The 21,987-nt window shown below is 43.4% G+C and overlaps 1 protein-coding gene across 6 annotated transcripts in view; it reads right to left on the bottom strand.

Annotated features, from left to right (window-relative positions):
* Positions 1 to 21,987, bottom strand: part of RAD9B (RAD9 checkpoint clamp component B) — a 63,284-nt gene that overhangs the window by 30,079 nt on the left and 11,218 nt on the right. For 2 of the 6 annotated variants that reach the window (XM_083151387.1, XM_083151386.1), the window contains exons 3-6: positions 14,435 to 14,591; positions 9,145 to 9,294; positions 3,213 to 3,343; positions 2,645 to 2,759 (exon numbers count right to left, since the gene is read on the bottom strand). In XM_083151387.1, the coding sequence (XP_083007513.1) occupies positions 2,645 to 2,759; positions 3,213 to 3,263 (166 nt within the window). In that variant the 5' untranslated portion in view covers positions 3,264 to 3,343; positions 9,145 to 9,294; positions 14,435 to 14,591. The remainder of the gene's footprint in view (positions 1 to 2,644; positions 2,760 to 3,212; positions 3,344 to 9,144; positions 9,295 to 14,434; positions 14,592 to 21,987) is intronic. The other 4 variants (XM_083151382.1, XM_083151383.1, XM_083151384.1 and 1 more) reach the window with 2 other exon arrangements.

Genomic DNA, 21,987 nt, shown 5'->3' with positions numbered 1-21,987 from the left:
CTACTGGCAAATACACTGTTAAGGGTTTTGTCCAAAACAAGTCATCAAATAATACTACTAGAGCAGTGGAAGTTGCACCTGGGATACAGTTAGCATAGCGGCAGTCAGGATGCCGCCAGTGGAAATACCAATAGCGGAATCCTGACACTGGTCAGAAGGCCTGCACCAGAATCCCAACTGCGTCTGTGAAAGAAATGAAGTGTGTGAGCACTGTTTTTCCATAATACTATTTCAAGCTGGCCACCAGATGGTGCTGTGGTCTTATATTGCTATGGCAGTGCCAGCACCATCTGGTGGCCAGCTTGAAATAGTATTATGGAAAATAGTATTATGGAAAAACAGTGCTCACATACTTCATTTATTTCACAGAAGAAATTTTTAATGATTTGCACATGACACTTTATGATATGAATTATATCAAGTAATAATGCACTTTAAACATGTTTTTTATGCACTTTTTTCCCAGTGCTCTGCATCCTCCACCGCCCGGAGTCTGGAGAGGTCACAAGTTGTCAGCGGCAGTCCCGGTCCACGGACGGGGGATGGAGCGGCACACTGTTGTCAGTTGCACAAATTGTTGAGTGTTGGTCCTGACGAAGGGCGACAGCCGAAACGGAGTAGACCGTATACACTGGAGTAAAGAATTTTGTTTCACACAAGCCCCGGAGTGACGCCTGTTATTTCCTATGTTATACAGTGGTGACACCACAAAGGAGGGCACCCGGGCCGTTTGAATCATTAGAGTGGGGAGTGCCGGACATTTTGAGGATATATATATATTTATATATAAGGAAAAGGGGGTTTGGTCGGCACTCCACTCCTACGGTGGTGTTTTTTGTCCCGGGTGCCTTCCTGGATACAAGTAGATACGTAGTTTTGGAGGTTGGCGGCACTCTCAGGTATTTAGAAAAAAAAGACACAACGCCTGTTGTATATAAACTTAACGTTTCAATTCACCATTGGAATTATCATCAGAAGCCTGAAGGCTTCTGATGATAATTCCAATGGTGAATTGAAACGTTAAGTTTATATACAACAGGCGTTGTGTCTTTTTTTCTAAATACCTGAGAGTGCCGCCAACCTCCAAAACTACGTATATATTTATATATATATATATATATATATATATATAGATGTTTTGTTGTAGCATGTTAATAAGGTAAACGCACATTGAATAAACAATATAGTCAGACCTCTGTCTGACTATACTGTTTGTCATTTTTTTTGGGACCATTTGTGTAAGAGCTTGCCAAGAGTATGGAGATATCCATTGTCTCCCAAGATGCGTAAGCTTATCTCAGGCACCCGGAGGCAAGTTGACGTTTGGTGCCTGCTCTTTTAACCCTTTATCAACATGGTTACCGAATGGCTACAACTGCGTCAGGAATTATTTTATGTCATCTCACTGTAAATCTGTCAGCCTAGGTGACATGTAGACTGGTGCAATAGTTTGGCCATACCCCCAGTACTTTTTTCTTCTTATAGTAATGCCCCTTACACATTATGCCACACAAACCGTAATTCCTATTTCTTATTATGCCACACAGTATTGCCTATTACGTATTATACCACACAGTTATGACACTGACCCCATAATGCCCCCACTAGTGCCACTTTCACACATAATGCTCCCTGAAGTGCCAATTACCGACATGGTCATTGCCAGGAGTAACATACTCATTGCCAGGGTTTACATGCTTTGTTGCCTGGGGTTTGCATGCTCTTTGCCAAGGGGGGTTGCAAGCTCTTTGCCAGTGTGTGTGTGTGTGTGTGTGTGTGTGTGTGGGGGGGGATTACATGCTCGCTGCCATGGGGGGGGGGAATTACATGCTCGCTGCCATGGGGGGGATTACATGCACGCTGCCAGGGGTTTTTTATGCATTGCCAGAGGTTACATGATCGTTGCCAGGGGTTTGATGCTTGTTTCCAGGGTTTTACATTCTCGTTGCCTTGGGAAAATACATGCTCTTTGCTACAGGGGGGTTTATTTGCGGTGGTAAACTGAAAAGTAACATCACACTGTATTCTTGTGATATAAACAGACTAGATGGGCAGCAGGGATGGTGTAATGGTTAGCATTACTGCCTTACAGCACTGAGCTCTTGGATCAATTCTCACCATGACCCTAACTGTGCAGAGTTTGTATATTGTCCCCGTGCTTGTGTGGTTTGCTCTAGGCGCTCCAGGTCCCTCCAACAATCCAAAAATATACAGGTAGGTTAATTGGCTCCCAACAAAAATGAACCCTAGAATGTGTGTATGCTTGTACATGTGGTAGGGAATATAGATTGATAGAACAAATATTCTCTGTGAAGCGCTGCAGAATATGTGTACGCTATGTAAATAACTGGTAATTAATAAATACTCTTGGGGGACACTGACATACTGTACATGGGTGGGGGTGACATACTGTACATGGGGGGGGGGGTGATGGGGGGAGACACTGCAAAATTATAATGCCACAGCAAGAGGACACACATGACTGGATCAGCCTGGTCATGGCATTGCATTAACCCCACCCCCTCATCTAGTTAGCCCAAGCCGGGGATTCTGGACAACAATAATACTACACAGACCTGGAACATTACAATATTGTTTTTATTTAGGCAATATAACAACACATTTAATTACTGTATTTACTTACCATGTTTACATAGAAACTGAAACACTAGGTGGCATGTACTGACATTTATGTGAAGGTGGCATTTTTCCACATTCCTTTCCAATGTGCTCAAACACCTAAATACAGGCAGAACAGACTGGAACACAAAAATAGCAAATGTTTGGCAATTACAATGCCGACACTGACACAATTACTTCAATGCTAACAATTAGTATTGCACATCAATCCAGGAGAAATCAAAATCTAGAAACCAAACACAATATCCCGTTTGGTGCTCTTTTAAAATAACTCTAAACATGCACCTACCTTCAAAAATGTGTATAAATGTAGAAACAGTGCTGGAAAAGTTAAATATTTCTGCATGTTTATTACACTGGGTTATTAAGTGTGTTGACCATAGGGAGATAAGCACTTCTCTTGGCCTAACTGAACAGGGTTGAACCTTGTCATAGACCAGGGGCAGGCTGGACAAGGGTCAAACCAAGAGGAGCACTGAAAAATATCAGTGTCAGTGCTGGGATGCTACATCGTGTCCCAGTGCATATGATGGAGCCACTGCAGTTACAGGTTTTCAAATTTGGTATCTCACCATGACATTGTACTGCCCAATTGCTTTGGCTTTTATACACTGGCGCAACATCAGGACAAGGTGGTGGTGGGGAAAGGGGGTATAGTACTCTCAAAAAGGTGCAGAAAATGCTGCAGGAAGATCTAAGGTGACTGAAAGACATGACAAAAGGCAGAAGACACCAGTTAAAGCCTGAAGACTCCATGATGCCTAAAGCCTCTTGGAAAATAACTTATACTGCTGCCCCCTTGCTATTCAGGTGAAGGCAAGCAGAGTCATGCCAGTGTCTCAGGCAAGAAAGGATCCCGTTCTTGGCAAGCTGTACGGTGATGTTGCCTATAGCAACCAATCAGATACTGTCTAATATGTCTCAGAATCTATCTTATTGATTGCTTTGGGCAACAACACCTCTTTTAGTTGTAGAAATGGTTTAGTAAACTTCCGCCCCATGCTTTGTGGAAGTCTTTATTGATGTACGGGTGAGTGAATTTCTTTAGTTAGGTCAATAATTATTGTACCTCGTGTCTGATAGAATACAGCCATTCCTTCTTTTACAATTTCTGTTCTAAATTCTCAATGTATTTTTTACAGTCTTACCCACAGATAATAGAAGTGGTTTCAGACTTTTTTTTGTGGATCCCTCTGTAGGTCTTGAGAAGTTGAACTGACAACAGAAGGCGCACGTGGGGGGTGAAGGGTGTTGGGTTCTGAGTACCCAGAACCCCCCCCCCCACCCCAGGAATCCAAGGGCCACAGACTGAAAGCGGAGGGTCCCCTCTTTCCATGGGTACAAGTATTTTAAAAATCGGCCCTGGGGAAACGGAGATATCTGACTTCAAAGTGGTGGTCCCCATCCAAGCCTGTTAATTGCTCTTCCCAGTCAGATATTTCAGGTTCTGTCTAACGTAGAGTTTTTCTGAGGATATATTGCAAAAGCTGGGACCCTTTGATGGACATTAGTACCTTGTCTCTACTTTTCCCAGAACCAGAGATATCAGCCTTCCAGCAGCTGGTTACTGCTCCAGCTCCACACGCCTGGTATGTAGTTTTATATACTCGTTGGCAGATTGCTCTGCCTCCTGAACTCTGATCCCCTAGTCCCCAATACCATTTGGTAGGTGGTATACTATAGTTTTTAATTCCATTAAAATCTAAGAAATCTATTTCCGGGAACTGGAGATATCTACAGTCAAGCAAGCTGTCCTCCCACCAGAAAATAATGAATAATAAGCCCACTCCACTATACACCCCTCCTCTGCGTATTAAACATCCTCTACCACCCTGGAAGTTATGTATCAGGACCCCTTCATTCAGCCCAATGCCCCATTCTCCCACCTCCTCTCCCACCATCTGTGCAGTAAAGGGGTAATTAGTGGAAATAACTGATCCAGGCCCTACATGCTGAGCGGTTGATATAATATCCCCTACCACCCGCGGGACATCAAAGCTTCCGCTAATAGCACCCCCCACCCCTACCGCTGGAGGATAGGTAGGGGCCCCAATACATTGCTATGCCCAGGAGTCTACACTGCTGTTATGTATGTATGTATATATATATATATATATATATATATATATATATAATACTTTAACTGACCCGGTATATACTGGGTCATCTAAGTGTCCATCTCCGTGCTTTGCTTCGCCCCTCTCTGGAAACCCCCTTCTGAAAATCCTGCATTTGCACCTGGATGGGAATAAAAGTCTTGCAGGTTGAATATAACTCTTACGCATATATGGAACCCGCCAAATGGTTCAGAAAGAAGTTGAGATGACTCAGAACAGGGGCTAACATGGCAAGTTGTCTTGCAGTCTTACTAATCAGGTAGCAGTCCCCTGTCTGGGTCTCCTAACTGAGTGATGTTGATGGCAGAAGATATGTGCTGGAGGCTGAAAGAGTGTGGTACACTTACTTAAGAAAACTAGGTACTTGATCCACAATAGAAAAGAGATAGATGGAATTTCTGTAGCGCAAGCAGCTAGTATAAGGTAAATGTGAGCAGAAAAGGGATCTCCAGCCCTTTCAAGGGGTACTTTAGTAGAGAAAAAATGCCCTTCGCCTAGTACAAAGCGCTAAAAATACATTACTTCCCTGGTTTGGGTTAAGGTCTGGTGCAGTCCTTCTGGATTTTTCTTGATGAGTATGTGAAAAACAAGAGAGAGAAGGCTTCCAGCCTTGTGTAATTCTGATGACTTTATAGATAATGTTTCACCACTTCAATAATATATCTAGTGAACACAGATATATATTCGGGGGGTTTCCCCTTCCAGGGTACTCACACTAGTAGTATGGAAGGGTGCATATCAAGAGTTCTTTAATTCTCCTGTTGATCAGAATAAATGTAGATATCCTCTACAGATATATATAAAAAGATGATCCTTTATTACAAATGGGTGATAGTTTACAATAAAAAAGGAGCTAGGGTACTCATGGGTTCAGGATCTCCAGCAGTCCAGATGGTGATAGGAAAAAAACGGTGCCCCGTTTTTTGTTCTCCTGGTCAGTCCTAAAGTCCCACTTGATGAGGTCTGTTGCTCCCCTTGTGCTGGATGTCCTGGTTGCGCTACATCGATGACGTGATTTTTATCTGGAGGGGAGATGCCGAAACACTCCAGACATTTTGTACATACCTGAACGACAATACTCACAACATCAAACTCAGCTTCATGATCGACAAAAAAAGCATCAACTATTTGGACCTAACGATCTATATTGAAAATGGAAAATTATGTACTAAAACTTTTCAGAAACCGACGGACTCAACATCATACATCTATGCTGACATACAAATTGGTTGAGCAACGTCCCAGGTGGACAGTTTAAAAGACTGAGGCGCAATTGCACATAAATAGAGACCTTTAGAGAACAAGCACAAACCATGAAAGAATCTTTTATAGCATGTGGGTATAACAAAGAAACGGTCCTCAAAGGACTAGAAGATGCCACAGAAGTGGATAGTAAAGAATTGTCATGTCCAAAACCAAAAAATAAGGAAACAAAAACGGACATACAATGGGCCTTTATCACCAAATACACCTCACAACATAAGGAAATAGAAAAAATATTTAAAAAATACTGGTCCATAATAAAAAAAGACCCAATAATTGGGAGTCTCCTACCTGATCAGCCAAAACATATTTATAGGAAATCAGATAATCTGAAAACTAAACTTAACAATAGTTTGCATACAGGTGATCAAACTAGAAAGGGATATAATAGGTCAAAAGGCTTCTATCGATGCGGTACATGCATCAGTTGTAGAAACACATCAACAAAATCATCAAAAACAGAAGAATTAATTATCAATGGACAACAAATAAAAATCACAGATTTTTTAACTTGCAATACACCCAACGTAATATACGCAGTGGAATGCTCATGCCAGAAATGGTATATAGGTCGATCGACTCGACCATTAAAAACAAGGATCGCAGAGCACTTCAGAAATGTAAAAAAAGGGCATTGAGACTCATCCACTCGCGGCACATTTAAAAAAATTCCATAACTGTTCAACCCAATATGTTAATGGCTTCTGGGGAATCAAACTTGTTCAAACAACAGAAAGAGATAAAAATCTACCAAAAAGATTAGCCAAGAAAGAAATGGAGTTAATTTTTAATTTATAAACTTTAGAGCCAAACGGATTGAATAAAGACTTTAAAATTAAATGTTTTTTATAAAAAAAATCACTCTGCCAAGTACTGTATCTTCTCTATTTTTAATTTCACCTTTTTAGAAAATTTTGTGAACACTCTTTTTATAAACAAGTGCTGCTACCGTTTTACCCTTTCCTTTGTAGTAAAATCATAAAGAAAAGAAACATCCTCCGGCCTTTAATACTGATGGAGAAAAAAAAAGAAAGATGGCCGCAAAAATTGGACATTTAGGAGCATGCCATTTCACGAGAAGAAGATGGCCATGAATGGAAGATGTGGGAGAACAAAGATGGCCGCGAGATACACGGGACAAGTAAAGGTAGCCTAAAGACAACATCAAAGTAGGCTACATCCGGGAGTATAATGATGGCAGCAAGAAGGATCCAGACATGGGAGGACAAAGATGGCCGCGACATGACGACGACATCCCGCCGGATCACTTCCGGCGGCCGCAAGACTCCGCCAGGTCACTTCCGGCGGAAACAAGATGGGCGCGATACCGGAAATAGGGATAAAACGGCAGCGGACGGCAATCTGTATAACTCATAACGACATAGGTAACGCAAGGGAGAAGCTATTCACTATACAAAGTACTATAATCAAGACACACATGTAGAGGATAGATCAATTAGGAGGGGTATATAAACCCCATTCATTGCTGGGATAAAGCACCTTTAAAAAGATCCTTATATAGGATCGAAACGCGTTGGTGGACCCAGCACAAGGGGAGCAGCAGACCTCATCAAGTGGGACTTTAGGACTGACCAGGAGAACAAAAAACGGTGCCCCGTTTTTCTCCTATCACTATCTGGACTGCTGGAGATCCTGAACCCATGAGATGAGTACCCTAGCTCCTAATTTATTGTATACTATCACCCATTTGTAATAAAGGATCATCTTTTTATATATATCTGTAGTGGAGATCTACATTTATTCCGATCAACAGGAGAATTAAAGAACTCTTGATATGCACCTTTCCACACCACTAGTGTGAGTACCCTGAAAGGGGAAACCCCCCGAATATATATCTGTGTTCACTAGCTATATTATTGAAGTGGTGAAACATTATCTTCAAAGTCATCAGAATTACACAAGGCTGGAAACCTTCTCTCTCTTGTTTTTCACATACTCATCAAGAGAAATCCAGTAGGACTGCACCAGACCTTAACCCAAACCAGGGAAGTAATTAATTTTAGCGCTTTGTACTAGGTGAAGGGCATTTTTTTCTCTACATAGGTACTTGATCCGGAGGTTTGACCAGGACACTGGACCTGGGCTGATGAATATAAAGACTTAAGGAATATACTTGGGGAGTGATTTTGGTTGACTCGCAAAGCTGCAATATTTTGCAGCTTTGCGAGTCATTTTAACGCCGCCCGAACAAACGCCTGTGACCCCTCGCACGCCGATTTCCCTGCACACAAGCGAACAAATGTTTAGCATAACCTCATAACCTCTAAGACACCTCTCTGGTGTCTTAGATCTGTGGGTGCCTGTACGAGATGCGGGCAGGCAGCTGACATTCACTGATTTTAGCTGCCCGCCCCCCCGCACTATAGGTGCATTAGCATAGGAACGCCCAGCGTCTTCATGGGAATGCCCATGAAACGTTGGGCATTTCCATGGGCGTGACCATAGTCCGCCGCCCCACTCACACATAGTGGCTGCACATGCGCATAAATGCTTATGTGCATGCACAGTCGCTAAACATCGCTCCCCTGTGCGAACGGGCAGGGGAGCGAAGAAATTAGAATCAGGGCCTTTATCCAGAGGATTGACCAGGAGACTGGACCGGAGCTGAAGAATATAAAGAGTGGTTGCTCCGTCACACATTGGCCTTTATTCAGATATGATCGCAGTACAAATTTGTTCTCAAAATGGGCAAAACTATGTGCACTGCAGGTGGGGCAGATGTAACATGTGCAGAGAGAGTTAAATTTGGGTAGGGTGTGTTGAAACTGAAATCTAAATTGCAGTGTAAAAATAATGCAGCCAGTATTTACCCTGCACAGAAACAAAATAATTCACACAAATGTAACTCTCTCTCTACATGTTACATCTGCCCCACCTGCAGTGCACATGGTTTTGCCCATTTTAAGAACAAATTTGTACTGCGATCAGATCTGAATAAGGGCCTATGCTACTAACTTTTGGATAAACTTGTATTTTTACATGGCCTTTTATAATTTGAGGTACACTACAAATGTCCAATTTTCTTTCTTAAGATTTTAACACTGCATTTAAGGTAACTCTGTCTTAATAAAAGTGAAATCTATTATTAATATATTATACATACCTTCATTGAAAAATTGCAATTTATTTGCAAAAGAACATCACCATGACCTTGTTCATGAATAGATGCTTTATGGTAACTATTGAAGAAGAAGGATGAAAATACGATACAAGCATATGCTGATCTGGAAGAACTAACTGCTCTCAAGGCAAGCTAGGTATACAGAAAGAATATACAGAAAGAATATAGTTAAAGCAAGAGACCAATAACAACATGTGAACAACTGTGCAACATAATCTCAATGGTAAATATGGTCTGTTTAGAGCAAGGCTGGGCAACACCGGCCCTCCAGATGTTGATGAACTACACATCCCAGCATGCCTTGCATCAGTTTCAGCATGGCCACATAGCAAAACTAATGCAAAGCATCCTGGGATGTGTAGTTCATTAACATTTGGAGGGCCGGTGTTGCCCAGCCCTGGTTTAGAGTGACCAACTGCAATACAAATCCAGGCAGCTGCTGCAAGCCAATAAATGGTTTCAGGGATATGGAACTACCCTAGAAATGCAATTGCATCGCAGAGAGGGACTTGATTTTTTTTAGCATCAAGCTAATCAATTAGAACCTGTGTTTTTTTGTTCCAGAAAAAGGCTGTTTTTCTATAAAAAGTCGATGATAAATTTCTGGAAGTGTCCGAAAAAACACATGGCTGCCCAGGCATTTTAAGGGAGGGTGTGTGACGTCAGTGCCGACCTCGATTCTGTGTCTGTCGCAGAGTTGTGGTAGGGTCACACTTACTCACATTTGTACAGATTCGAAAAATGATATGATGGTTTGTGAATTGTGTATGGATGTGTGACAGGATAGCGAATAGTGGTATTTTCGCAATTCACTGTCGGCTAACTACTTTGCAGATGAGTGATCAGGTCTGAATCAGGCCTTTAGTACAGTTTTCTTAGTATGTTATGGAAAAGTTCTTATCTTATAAATGATCTGAGATTGTCCCTTCTCATTGTAGAAATCCATTTCTCCACACATAAGAGACACTTTATACTCATTGTTATTTAAGATTCCTTTTATGAATATCCTCAAGTTTACTTATACCCCGTTCTCACTGCCGCAAAACCCTGGGGTTTTTCCGGGACATGCGGAAAATTCCCGTCTCTCGTCTCAGTGTGAAAGTGTCTTTTCGAAAATTCCGGGTGTTATGCCCCGGGAATTTGACACGGGTTTTTTGCAGGGTTTTTCCAGGGTAATACACAGGTGTACAGCAGTGTGAAAAAAACAAAGCTCATTGGGGGATGTAATCATGTGATATGTGACGTCCATTAAATGCTGCGCAGAGGAGGGGAGAAATGGCGCACTGGAGGGATGATGAAGTGCTGGAGCTGCTGGCTGTGAGAGGAGAGGAGGAGATTAAAAAGCAAGTGACCGGCACAGTGAAGGACTCCACAGTGTACTACAATATCGTGAAAATCCTGTCTGCCCGTGGCATCATCAAAACGCAGCAGCAGGTAGTAAACAAACTGAAAGCCCTGCGGAAGCAGTACAGTAAGGTCCATGACCGAAATAGGAGGAAGAGTGGTGGGGCCCGCATTGACTTGGCATTTTATGACCAGTGCAATGTCATATTTGGGAACTATGCACTTGCAAACCTCATATCACTGTCCTACTCCAGCACTTTTGCTGCCAGTGCTGCAAGTGAGTGTGAATATAATGATGCAGAAGCAGCACCAGTAGCAGCAACACCTATTGATATGGAGGCCATAGATAGTGAAATGGATGCCTGCTCAGTCCAAGATGAAGGTCTTGAAACAACAGTTGTCTCGCACACTTCCACACTGGGTGAAGTTCATCACCACCGTGTGGCCAGCTACCACCATCACCAACCCCATCTGCGTCCGGAACAGGGCACCGTGTTGAAGAGAGTAGTGCTGGCCGTGAATCGACGCAGCAAACCGATAATACACCTCCGCAGTTACTGTAAGTTTTTGTATTACATTTCCACATACCTATATAACACAATCCACAGTTTAAAAACATAGGAAATATTGCAGCATGTAGCTATTGTGCAGGAGGGAATAGGCCTCAAGCACGTATGGGACCACACTGCTTTGTGATTGATGTATTTTGTAAAAATGAACACAAACATGATCAGTATGTGTATATTAGGGTTCAGAATCATCCCTGTCAGCAACATTGCTAACAGCTATGAATGTGAATTGGGCCACAGCCCCCCCACCCTTACCATCCTCAACACGGTATGCAGTCCTTATGGTGGGTTCCTAGTGTATGGTCACCAACAATGTACTTTTGTAAGGTGTTAAAACATCAACTTTGTAGGCTACTGTACTAATGTATTGTGTTTGTTCTTCCCATAGTTTACAATGTTCCACAACGGAGGAAGCGGGCCACCAAAATGGAGCAAGCCACAAAGGCCATGACCGCCGTAATGATGGATCATCTGAAGGAAATGGATGTATCAATGCAAGCACACGAAGATGCTCACCTTCAGCGATTTATGGACAATGAGCGTGATCTACAGAACACTTTCATTTCCGCAATTGTTGGTATGCATGAGCGTATAAATCGTGAAAATCGCGAAACTCAATTGCAGTTCCTTAATAGCCTTTTCTGTAGAACACAAGGCTATGCACAGCCCCATCCACCACATTATTCTTTTGAGGGTAGTTATGAAATGTATAGCAGAGGCCAACCCAATTTTTACACCCCAGCCCAATGAAGCATGGCGGCACACAGTGTGTCACATCAACCACCATTGCCACACCATTTTCAAGAGTATCCGGCTGGAACACAACACCATCCACCAATTCCTCCCCATGCCCCTGAGTATCCTGCTTGTACAGCACGCCCTCCATCCAATCCTCGCCAGGCCCCTGAATATCCTGCTGGTACAGCTCATCCAGCCAATCCTCGCCAGGCCCCTGAGTATCCTGCTGGTACAGCTCATCCAGCCAATCCTCGCCAGGCCCCTAAATATCCTGCTGGTATAGCTCATCCAGCCAATCCTCGCCAGGCCCCTGATTATTCTGCTGGTACAGCTCATCCAGCCAATCCTCGGCGTGCACCTGAGTTTGCAGCTGCTCCACATACTGAACAGCAGCCTGCATCTGGCCAAAGCCTATACTACCCCTATTACCAAGAGTTGTAAAACTGTTTAAGCTGGTTACAGATTTTTCTTTATATATGTTTGTTCAGCTGGTCTGTTCAGATTTAGGCATTATTTAAATGTCATATAGTTTTTTATTATTTACATATAGTTTGACATACCAATTGTTTATCTATGTACAAGAACGTATATAGTCAAAATCATTAATGTACATATGAATAAAATATGTACATAAAAACATAAAGGTGTTGGAGTTTTTCATATTTTTGAATTTTTTATAATAGCCATGATAAAATGTATGCAGTGTGCTGGTGAAAAAAATCCTATTTAAAATGACATCATCTTTAGCCAGCAAATTATAGCATTTTAAAAAACAGCCAATCACAGCAATTTGTTCAAATGTCCCAACAGCCAATCAAAGCTGCTATTACATTCCACACACTTGTTGGAAGGCAGAGCATGGAAAGCAGTGGGAAAGGGGTAGACCCGGGAAATTCCCGGGTCTGAGGTGCAGTGTGAACGGGGTCTTTTGAGCTGAGAAGCTCAGTGCCCCCCCAAAAATCCGGCAAGAAAAACCTGGGATTTTGCAGGGGCTGCAATGAGAACATGGTATAACTGATTTTTATTGTAAATTTTCCAGTTGTATGTTTTTCGCTGTTAGATTTGAATTATAATTTTCAAAATACTGCAATTTCATTTGACCAAATCATATTTAGGGGGGTATTCAATCTGAGGGTCATGACAGTCGAGCTTGCTCGACCGCCGTGACCCAGTCCCGTTCTTGGTCAGATCGACCGAGAACATGCAGGCGGGATTCAATGTCCCGCCTGCCGGGGAGCGAAAAGGGGGCGTGGCCGCGAGTTGTGGTCGGGAAGAGGCGAGCTGCAGCCTGCAGTTCGTCACTTCCCGGCCATTCTCGGCAGAACGAGCCTGACCGCTAGTGATGTCGGGCTCGTTCTGCCGAGAAACCCTGCTCAATGCTGTCAGGGAAGACAACATTGAATAGGGCCCAGTGAGCATCTCCCCGACGGATTGAATATCCCCCTAAAGCTACACTACCACCTTCTTAAAAGATGGTAGAAATATGTCTGTCAGCAGCTGAACTGGAACGTTCTTCTTGAGACCAGTATTATTATGATTTGTTTTTAGGGATCCAAAGGACCAGGGATCCAGACAATAGACATATAAGTACAGAATCATACAGCATATAAATTCACATATATACATGAATACTGCATGCAGATAGCATAATAATGTACAGAAGACAAAGCAGAGAGGGCCCTGTCCACAAGCTTACAATTTATGGGGAATATTGGTGGAAACAATGGGATATAGAGGCAGAGGAAGACAGGCACTGCAGAGTTAAATGGAGGGATGGTAATCTGCAAAGTATACGTGAGTTTTAAGGGCATGCTTAAAGGCAGGATTATAGTAAAATAAATCAACGTGTGGTGTTTCCTGGATTTATAAGTGGCCTGGGAGAAATCTTGAATGTAAGACTTGGAAGGGGTATTCTGGAAGAAGGGGAGGCAGCAGTAATTGACAGAGTGAATGAGACATGAAACTTTATAAGGAAAGGAGAACAGAGATGTAAGGAAGAGCGTTGAGGTTGAGAACTTTGTAGATGAGAGGCATTTGAATTTAGAATAGTAAAGGCAACAATGGAGTGGCTGACAGAGAGGGGCATAAGGTATAGAATGCTGAGAGACGAAAATGAGGTAAGCAGAGTTGAAAATAGACTGGAAAGGGTCAAAACAAAAGTTAGGAAGGCCAGAGATGGCAGATTATAGTAATTAAGGCGAATAAGGGTATCAATGAAAAATGTTGTAGTCTCCAAGGTGAGGACAAGCCTGATTCTGGGAAAAGGTATCAAAATATGGTTTCTTATGCTTCAGGGACAGCAGGAAATGACATTGTGGAGCTTACAAAAATAACAGCAACAGTGGAAAGTAAAGCTTATTCATAAGTAATACTTCTAAAGAAAGTTCTGTTCTCAAAAGACAAAACTGAGAAATTGCTCAATTAGGAAACACAGAAACAATCTAAATATTGGGGAATATTACGTAATCAATTAACCAAAGTTGCCTCTCAATTTAAAGCTATCATTCATAAAACCTTCAGATTGAAACAGCAATTAGGGCATACCTAGTTTCAATCATTAGCCCTAACTAAGGACAAAATCTTATCTGCAAGCAGAAAAGGGGATTTTTGTAAGAACTTACCGTTCAAATCCCTTTCTCTTTCATCCACCCTGATGACACAGCTCAACCTTGGGATGTAAGAGGGTCTGCAGGAGCTAGGCACCTATGCTGACTTCTTTGCGAGGCAGGCTCCTCCCTTCTGCATCCCAGCATTCCTCAGTTCAACTTTTAAAGCACACTAGGATACATTATTACACATATACACTCAGTACAACGCCTGAACATATTAATATGCACAATTACATAATAACCATATAACATGATAACACATGAAACAGCATAATTTACTGAGCATAAGGGAGGGATCACTGTGTCACCAGGATGGACTCAGAGAAAGCGGTTCTTACAAAAATCCCCTTCTCTCTTTCGTCCATCCTGGTGACACAGCTCAACCTTGGGACGTTCAAGAGCCGGTTCTTTGGGAGGGTACGCTCAGGTTCGCAGTTCTCCTCACTGCTCACCCAAATGGAGCATCCTCCAACGCAAACTCATGAAACCTGTAGAATTTGGTAAAGGTATGAAAAACAGAGGACCAGATGGCAGCCCTGCATGACTGCTCCACTGTGGTCCCATGACGCACAGCCCAAGAAGAAGCCAATAACCTAGTGGTATTGGCATTAATCCTGCGGGAAACAGTCTGCCTACCGTAGTATAAGCAAAGGCAATTACCAACCTTAACGAGCTAGCAAAGATCTGCTTGGAAGCAGGCCACCTTCTCTTATGTACCTCATATAGTACCAATAGCAAATCAGTTTTTGCAAAAATCCTTTACACTGTCCACATAAATGCGCAGAGCCCGAACTATGTCCAATTTTTTTAACTTGTCCCTATCTCTTGCCTCCTCTGGAGGACAAAACACTGAGAGCACAATCTCCTGGTTTAAATGGAAATTTGATCATCATGAAAAACCAGAAATGGAGACTTGCAAGACAAGGTCCCCAATTCTGAAACTCGCCTAGCCGAAGCCCTGGCTAACAAAAAAGTAATTTTCCCACGAATGATAATTAAGATCAGCCAACCTTAAAGGCTCAAACAGAGGTTTTAATAAAACCGACAATACCAGAAACAGGTCCCAAGGCGCCACCGGTTGCCTATATGGAGTCTTGAGTCTTATAACTCCCTGTAAAAATGTCTGTACTTCTGGCAAAAGAGCCACTCTTTTCTGAAAGAATATGGATAAGGCAGACAGCTGTACCTCTAAGGAGTGCAGGCTAAGCCCTGCTGCAAACCCATCTTAGAAAAACTCCAAAAGTCTAGTGACCTTGAACCTAGAGGTGTGTACCTTCTGATGTTCACACCACCTGATTTAATTTTTCCAAACACAATGGTAATTAGCTGCCCATAATGCTTGCGAGCCCTAAGCATGGTTTGGATAACAGCATCTGAGAAACCTTTCTTCATTAATAAGGAGGTTTCAAAAGCCAGGCTGTCAAATTGAGACGAGCTAGGTCCAGGTGTAAAACGGCCCTTGATTGAGTAAGTTTGGGTGAAGAGGAAGACGCCAGTAGTCTGTTGACAACCTCAGTACGTCTGAATACCACAATCTCCTGGGCCAATCCGGAGCAAACAGTATGACTTGCACCGCCTGTATCCTCACTCTACTTGAGAATAGAAAAGGGGGAACACATAGGCGAGGGTTGTCATAGCAACTACTGCCCACGCGGTCTGATCCCTGGTCCGAGAGCAGAACCTGGGGACCTGACAATTGTGTCTGGACGCCATCAAGTCTATCTCTGGGAGCCCCCAAAGAGTCACTATTTCCTGAAAGACTTCTGTGCAACTTCCACTCTCCTTCCAGCAGATCTGATTGTTGAGGAAGCCCGCTTCCACATTCCGGTTCCCTGGAATGAACACCGCTGACAGAGTTGGAATGTTCACCTCTGCCCACTGAAATATCCGCGAGACTTCTTGCATAGCCATCCTGCTGCTAGTACCGGCCTGATGGTTTAAGTAAGCCACAGCCGTGGCATTGCCTGACTGTATTCGGTAGATTGGATTTTTCTATGGACTACAGACCCTGCAGTCTGAGGTGCAGGACCACTGCCCCCCAGCCCCTGAGACTGGCATCGGTCATGACGGTCAGCCAATCCCACGAGCAAAGGGAACACCTCATTTGCAGAGACTCCAGATCCGTCTACCAGATCAATGAGCTCCTTGTCTCCTAAAAGAGCAACAGCCTTTCCTGTTTCATGGTTTTTGGGTTCCCTGACGAACAAGCCAGAAAGTTTGACGGAAAGGGCCTTGAGTGAAACCTTGCATACTGGAGAGTCTCGAAAGTTGCTACCATTTTTTCCAACAGTTTTAAACTCTGCCAAACTGTTGGATTTGGCGATTGGAGAATCAGCCGCACCAACCGTTGAATGTCAATTTGGAATGAGGGGGTGGGGTTAAAAAGAATATGGCGCTGAATACTTATCTGATCACAATGTTTCTGTTGTCTGATTTCTCCTTTAAATTTTTCGTATTCGTTATGTTCATTCAATGGAAATGTGAAAAAGAATACCGGATTTTTATAAAACTTATTTCTTGCACATGGAAGATAAATGGTGATTATAACCTCACAGAGTGTAGGCAAGGTGAATTACCTTACTCACACAAAAACATGCCTTGATAAAGAGCAGGAGCTCGAAACACGTTTGGAAGAGGGACCCCCATTTCGCTGATCTGCAGGTGCCTTTGTGGTGATGGTTTTGAAAGAAAGGCCAGAAATACTCTCGATCTGTGTATACCAGTATAGCACATTTTTGGACCTTGACCCAATTTTTAACCTCTTACATCGCCCGACAGACAGGATTTTATTTGTTTGTATAGAAAAAATAAATACTCCTTTTATCATAACTAAGGAGTGAAATAAACATTATTTGGAAACACATTGAGACTACCAAGTGAAAGATACCTTTTGAGGAGTGGAACTACGTGATTCACCGTGAGTACGGGTACGCACCCACCAGGTCATTTTAAAGAAACCTTTATGAGTGTCAAGCCCCTTGTTTTTGTGTGAGTAAGGTAATTCACCTTGCCTACACTCTGTGAGGTTATAGTCACCATTTATCTTCCATGTGAAAGAAATAAGTTTTATTAAAATCCGATATTCTTTTTCACAAATCCAATGAATGAACATAACGAATACGAAAAATTGAAAGGAGAAATCAGACAAAAGAAACATCTGAAACATCGTGATCAGATAAGTATTCAGTGCCATATTATTTTTAACCCCACCCCCTCATTCCAAATTTCTATCTGGGTCCTTTGGGAGTGACCCTAGGGTTATCAGAATTAGGCAGCAGAATTCTAGGAGCGCCCAATTATTCTCATTCACCTTTTTCACAATCTGGTGAATGTCAATTGCCTTGGACTCTGTAAGGAACACACAATGAAGATGTGTGGCCAAGATCACACCCAAAAACTGAAGTTTCTAAATGGGTAATAGATGAGACTTCGGAAGATTCAACATCCACCCCTGATCTCTGAGAAACTGTCTTGCCATCGTCAGATGTTCCTGCAATTTTTCCTGCTGATTCGGCCTTGAACAAGAGGTTGTCCAAGTAAGGAATAATCACAATCCCTTTAGCCTGAGAGCTGCTGCCATGACAGCCATCACTTTTGTGAAAACTCTCGGAGCTGTGGCTTACCTGAAAGGTAGAGCCTGAAATTGCAGATGAGTTTCTCCTATTGCAAAACGCAGTAAAGATTGATGTTTATTGTCTATAGGCACATGTAAATAAGCGTCCTTGATGTCCACTGATGCAAGAAACTCTCTAGGTTCTATGCTTAAGAGCACCGACCTTTAGAGACTCCATCCTGAAGTGGTCCACCCACAGATGTAGAATTAAAGACTTCAGATTTAGAATGGGTCTGAAGGAACCATCTGGTTTGGGGACTAAGAAAATAATAGAATAGAATCCCTTCTTTTTTTCCTCCTGAGACACCGGGTTCACCACACCCTTCTTGAGAAGCGACGTGCCCAAGAGGGCTTTCCGCTGTAGGAGTGTAGGAAGAAAACTCTTTGCGGGAACACCCCAGTTGATTTCACCTATCTCGAAACTGCAGGAGATGACCCCCTACTCTGACTCCAAAACGGGGAGTCTCCGCCCTGTCATGCTGAGGACTTATCCTCACATTTGGAAAGGTGTTTCTTTGCAAAGGTCCCAAAACGTTATCTGGGAACCTTTCCTATGCTAGAGGGAAACTTTCCTCTACCTGTTTGTCCTCTATTAGACGCACCCGCTCTAAAGGAGGAGCGAAAGCCTAAAAGCTCCAACCTAGACACTGGATGCTTAGACGTGGCGAGAAGAAAAGAGCTCTTTCCCCCTGTGGCCTGTATAATAGTGGAATAGAGTTCCGCTCCAAAAATAATTTCTCCCTAAAAAGCCAGAGCCTCTAGAGACTTCACTGTCAGCTTCCCAAGCTTTAAGCCCGAGAGCTCTCCTGGCTGTCACAGAGGTAGCTGGAATCCTTTGACGCTATCCTGGCGCCTTCTTCCCCAGCTACACAAACGTACTCCGCAGCTCACTTTAACATTTCAGTCAAAGCAAAAGTTACTGTGTCAGACTGAAGCTGAGTACACCAAGCATCGGCCCACTTTATCATGGCCTTAGAAACCCAAGCAGATGCATTAATAGGGCGCAAGCTAAAACCTACCCCTTCACACCGCCGTAAGATCTTCAATCTTTTTGTCTATGGGGTCCTTAAAAGCAGCACCCCCTTGTATGGGTAAAGCAGTGAATTAGACAACCTGGCCACAGGCTCCTCCACCAGAGGGGTCTTTCCCCCCAATTGTACGTGCTCCTCTGGTATGGGATACATGTTTGCAAACCTTTAGGGCATGAGAAGCCTTTTATCAGGCATCTTCCATGCTTCCCTAAGTAAAGCTATCATGCCCTCATCCGAGGGGAAGGTAACTGTATCCCTGCGCAGTCTCCTAAATACTCTGCGCTGGCACTTTTATCCTCATCTAAGATATTCAAAGCCTGCTTAACTGCTAGAATTAAATCCTCAATGCCAGGGACAGGAGACTTTCTTCCCTTAAGGTGTCCTCAGGACACACACCTCATCATCAGAATCTAAATTCAGCAGGGAAGGTGTAGACAAGGGGTGCCAGGGGAAAATTACCTTGTAAACTGCTCCATGAACGCTATCATTTTATGGACACTCTGAGTAGTGTCCTGCATACCCTGCAGTAAAGCAGGGACCCCCTGAGATGGAGTAATAGAGCCCACAGAAGGTTGAGAGGAGGAAAAAGGCCTAGGAGATTTTACTGTCATCTCTCTGCCTATTCAAAGCCTGTGCTAAGGCAATCATAGACCTCCCTTGGGCAGCTGCCCATGCAGGTACACGCTGCTTAGACCTCTGCGCTTGAGCCCCTCTGTGCACAGACTCACATGAGGGACACAAATCCCCCGATCCATCTGTTCAACTGTTAATTAATACTACAAAATCTGCAGATAATTAACATGGCAGACGTCCCCTCCCCATGAGCAGCACCATAACACCTTTGTCATGATTAGACAGTGCACAATGTCAGGCATTAGCTCAGAATACAGAGTACAGAGTACTTATCTGTCTGCGCTGCTGCAATGGATCCTCAGCAATCACCAGGGAAGGCGCTGCCCAGGAGAGACTTTCACTCAGTTCTGCAGTGTAATCCATACTTCAGCTCTGCAGTGTGGAGAGAAAAAGGCGCCAGAACAGTGTAGGAAGAGACATAGGGGCAGATGTATTAAGCCTTAACAAGAGATAAATGAAAGGGTGATAAAGAGAGATAAACGTCCAGCCAATCAGCTCTTTACTGCCATGTTACAGGCTGTATTTGTAAAAAGTCAGTAAGGAGCTGATTGGCTGGACGTTTATCTCTCTTTATCACCCTTGCATTTATCTCTTGTTAAGGCTTAATACATCTGCCCCATAGTCTCTGCTTCAGCGAGGAGGGAAGCCTTTTGGTGCCCTTTCCTCCATCAGCCGCTCCTACTAAGTGTCTCTCCTCACCTCCAGTGTCTCCCCTCAGACCAGGACCACTTGGAGGCGTCCAAAATGGCGGTCTCCATAGCAGGGTGGTCCGTCCCCCATGATCCCCCCCTAAGCAGGGAGCTGGTTCAGGACTCACCCTTGAGCCCAGGAAACCTCTCTATAACAAAAGTTTGATGCGATGTGCAGAAGATGCAGCTGCGTCTCTCCTCACACAGAGAGCTGACAGGACGCGAAGGTTCTGTCAGCCTCTGCTGCACTCTCAGTTTGTATAAACTTCCTGTGGAAGTAACACACTGTGCCTGCACTAACTAGTGAATATTAATAAAATAAAAAACACCTAGCTACTCTACACAAAAGCACAGCACCCACTCCAGTGGGCACCTAAAACGAACTAGGGAATGCTGGGATGCAGAAGGGAGGAGCCTGCCTCTCAAAAAAGTCAGCATAGGTGCCTTGCTCCTGCGAACCCTCCTACATCCCAAGGTTGAGCTGTGTCACCAGGATGGATGAAACAGAAATATCCTTTACATCTTTTTTGAGGATTCTAAAATCAGATACAGGTTGAGTATCCCTTATCCAAAATGCTCGGGACCACGAGCATTCAGTATAAGGGATTTTTCCAGATTTTGGAATAATTTTTTTTAAACATACTTACCTGTCCCCTGGTGGTGCCCCGATGGTCCCTCGGCGTCCATGGAGTCCTCCGGTGTCCATGGCAGGCCTTCATCTTCATGTCCGGCATCTCCAGCGGTCCCAGGAGTGCATTGCGCAAGCACCAACACGTCACCAGCGCGCGCACACACTCGCGCAATGCACTCCTAGGACCACTGGAGGCGACGGAGAGGATGCTGAAGGCCTGCCGTGGACGCCGGGGTACTTGGTAAGTATAAAGATGAGGGTTAGGGGGGTAAAAAAAATAATATTTAAATTATTCCAAAAACACGGTTTTTGGAATAATTCGGATACGGGATGCCCGGATATGGGATACTCAACCTTTATTGCCTAGTTCACTTCACAAACGTCAAGATATCTAGGACTTTACAATATATCTAGGACTTTACAAGAGCAATAAAAATAATAATAATACTCACCTAACCCAGTGTAGAAGAGAATCCTTGTGTATACATGGATTCTCTTCAGTCTATTGGATTTTTTTTTACCCCTTGGAAGCCTACATAGAACCAAGAGAACACAATCTACACTGGATTAGGAGAGTATTTTTTAATTTTTATTGCAGGTACCCCTATGTCTTACTACTGGAGAAGAGGACCGAAGAGCTATGTGGGTCATAATTATGTAAGTGTGCAACTATATTTAATAACATTTTATCCTCAGGGTGTGCTTGTGCTGTGCTTATTGTAATATCTGTTTTACAGGTGGATCTACAGGTACCAGTCGGTCCTTTAATGCCCTGCATGCTAGTACTTGTGGTTCTCCAAGTACCAGCATGCAGGGAAGGCTTGCTGAGACCTCTAGATGCACAGATAAAACACAATATTAATTATATTTTTAAATAAACGCTATCAATTGAGCACCCACAGCCTGGTATAGTCCTAAGCTTCAGCCCTGGTCCTTGGATGCCCTGGAGGGTGGTTCTTTAATTGAGG

The sequence above is a fragment of the Crinia signifera genome, chromosome 1 (assembly GCF_055691185.1).
Source record: "Crinia signifera chromosome 1, ASM5569118v1, whole genome shotgun sequence".
Classification (NCBI taxonomy): domain Eukaryota; kingdom Metazoa; phylum Chordata; class Amphibia; order Anura; family Myobatrachidae; genus Crinia; species Crinia signifera.
The sequence above is the reverse complement of the archived record's forward strand: the minus strand, read 5'-3'. Positions and strand labels throughout refer to the sequence as shown.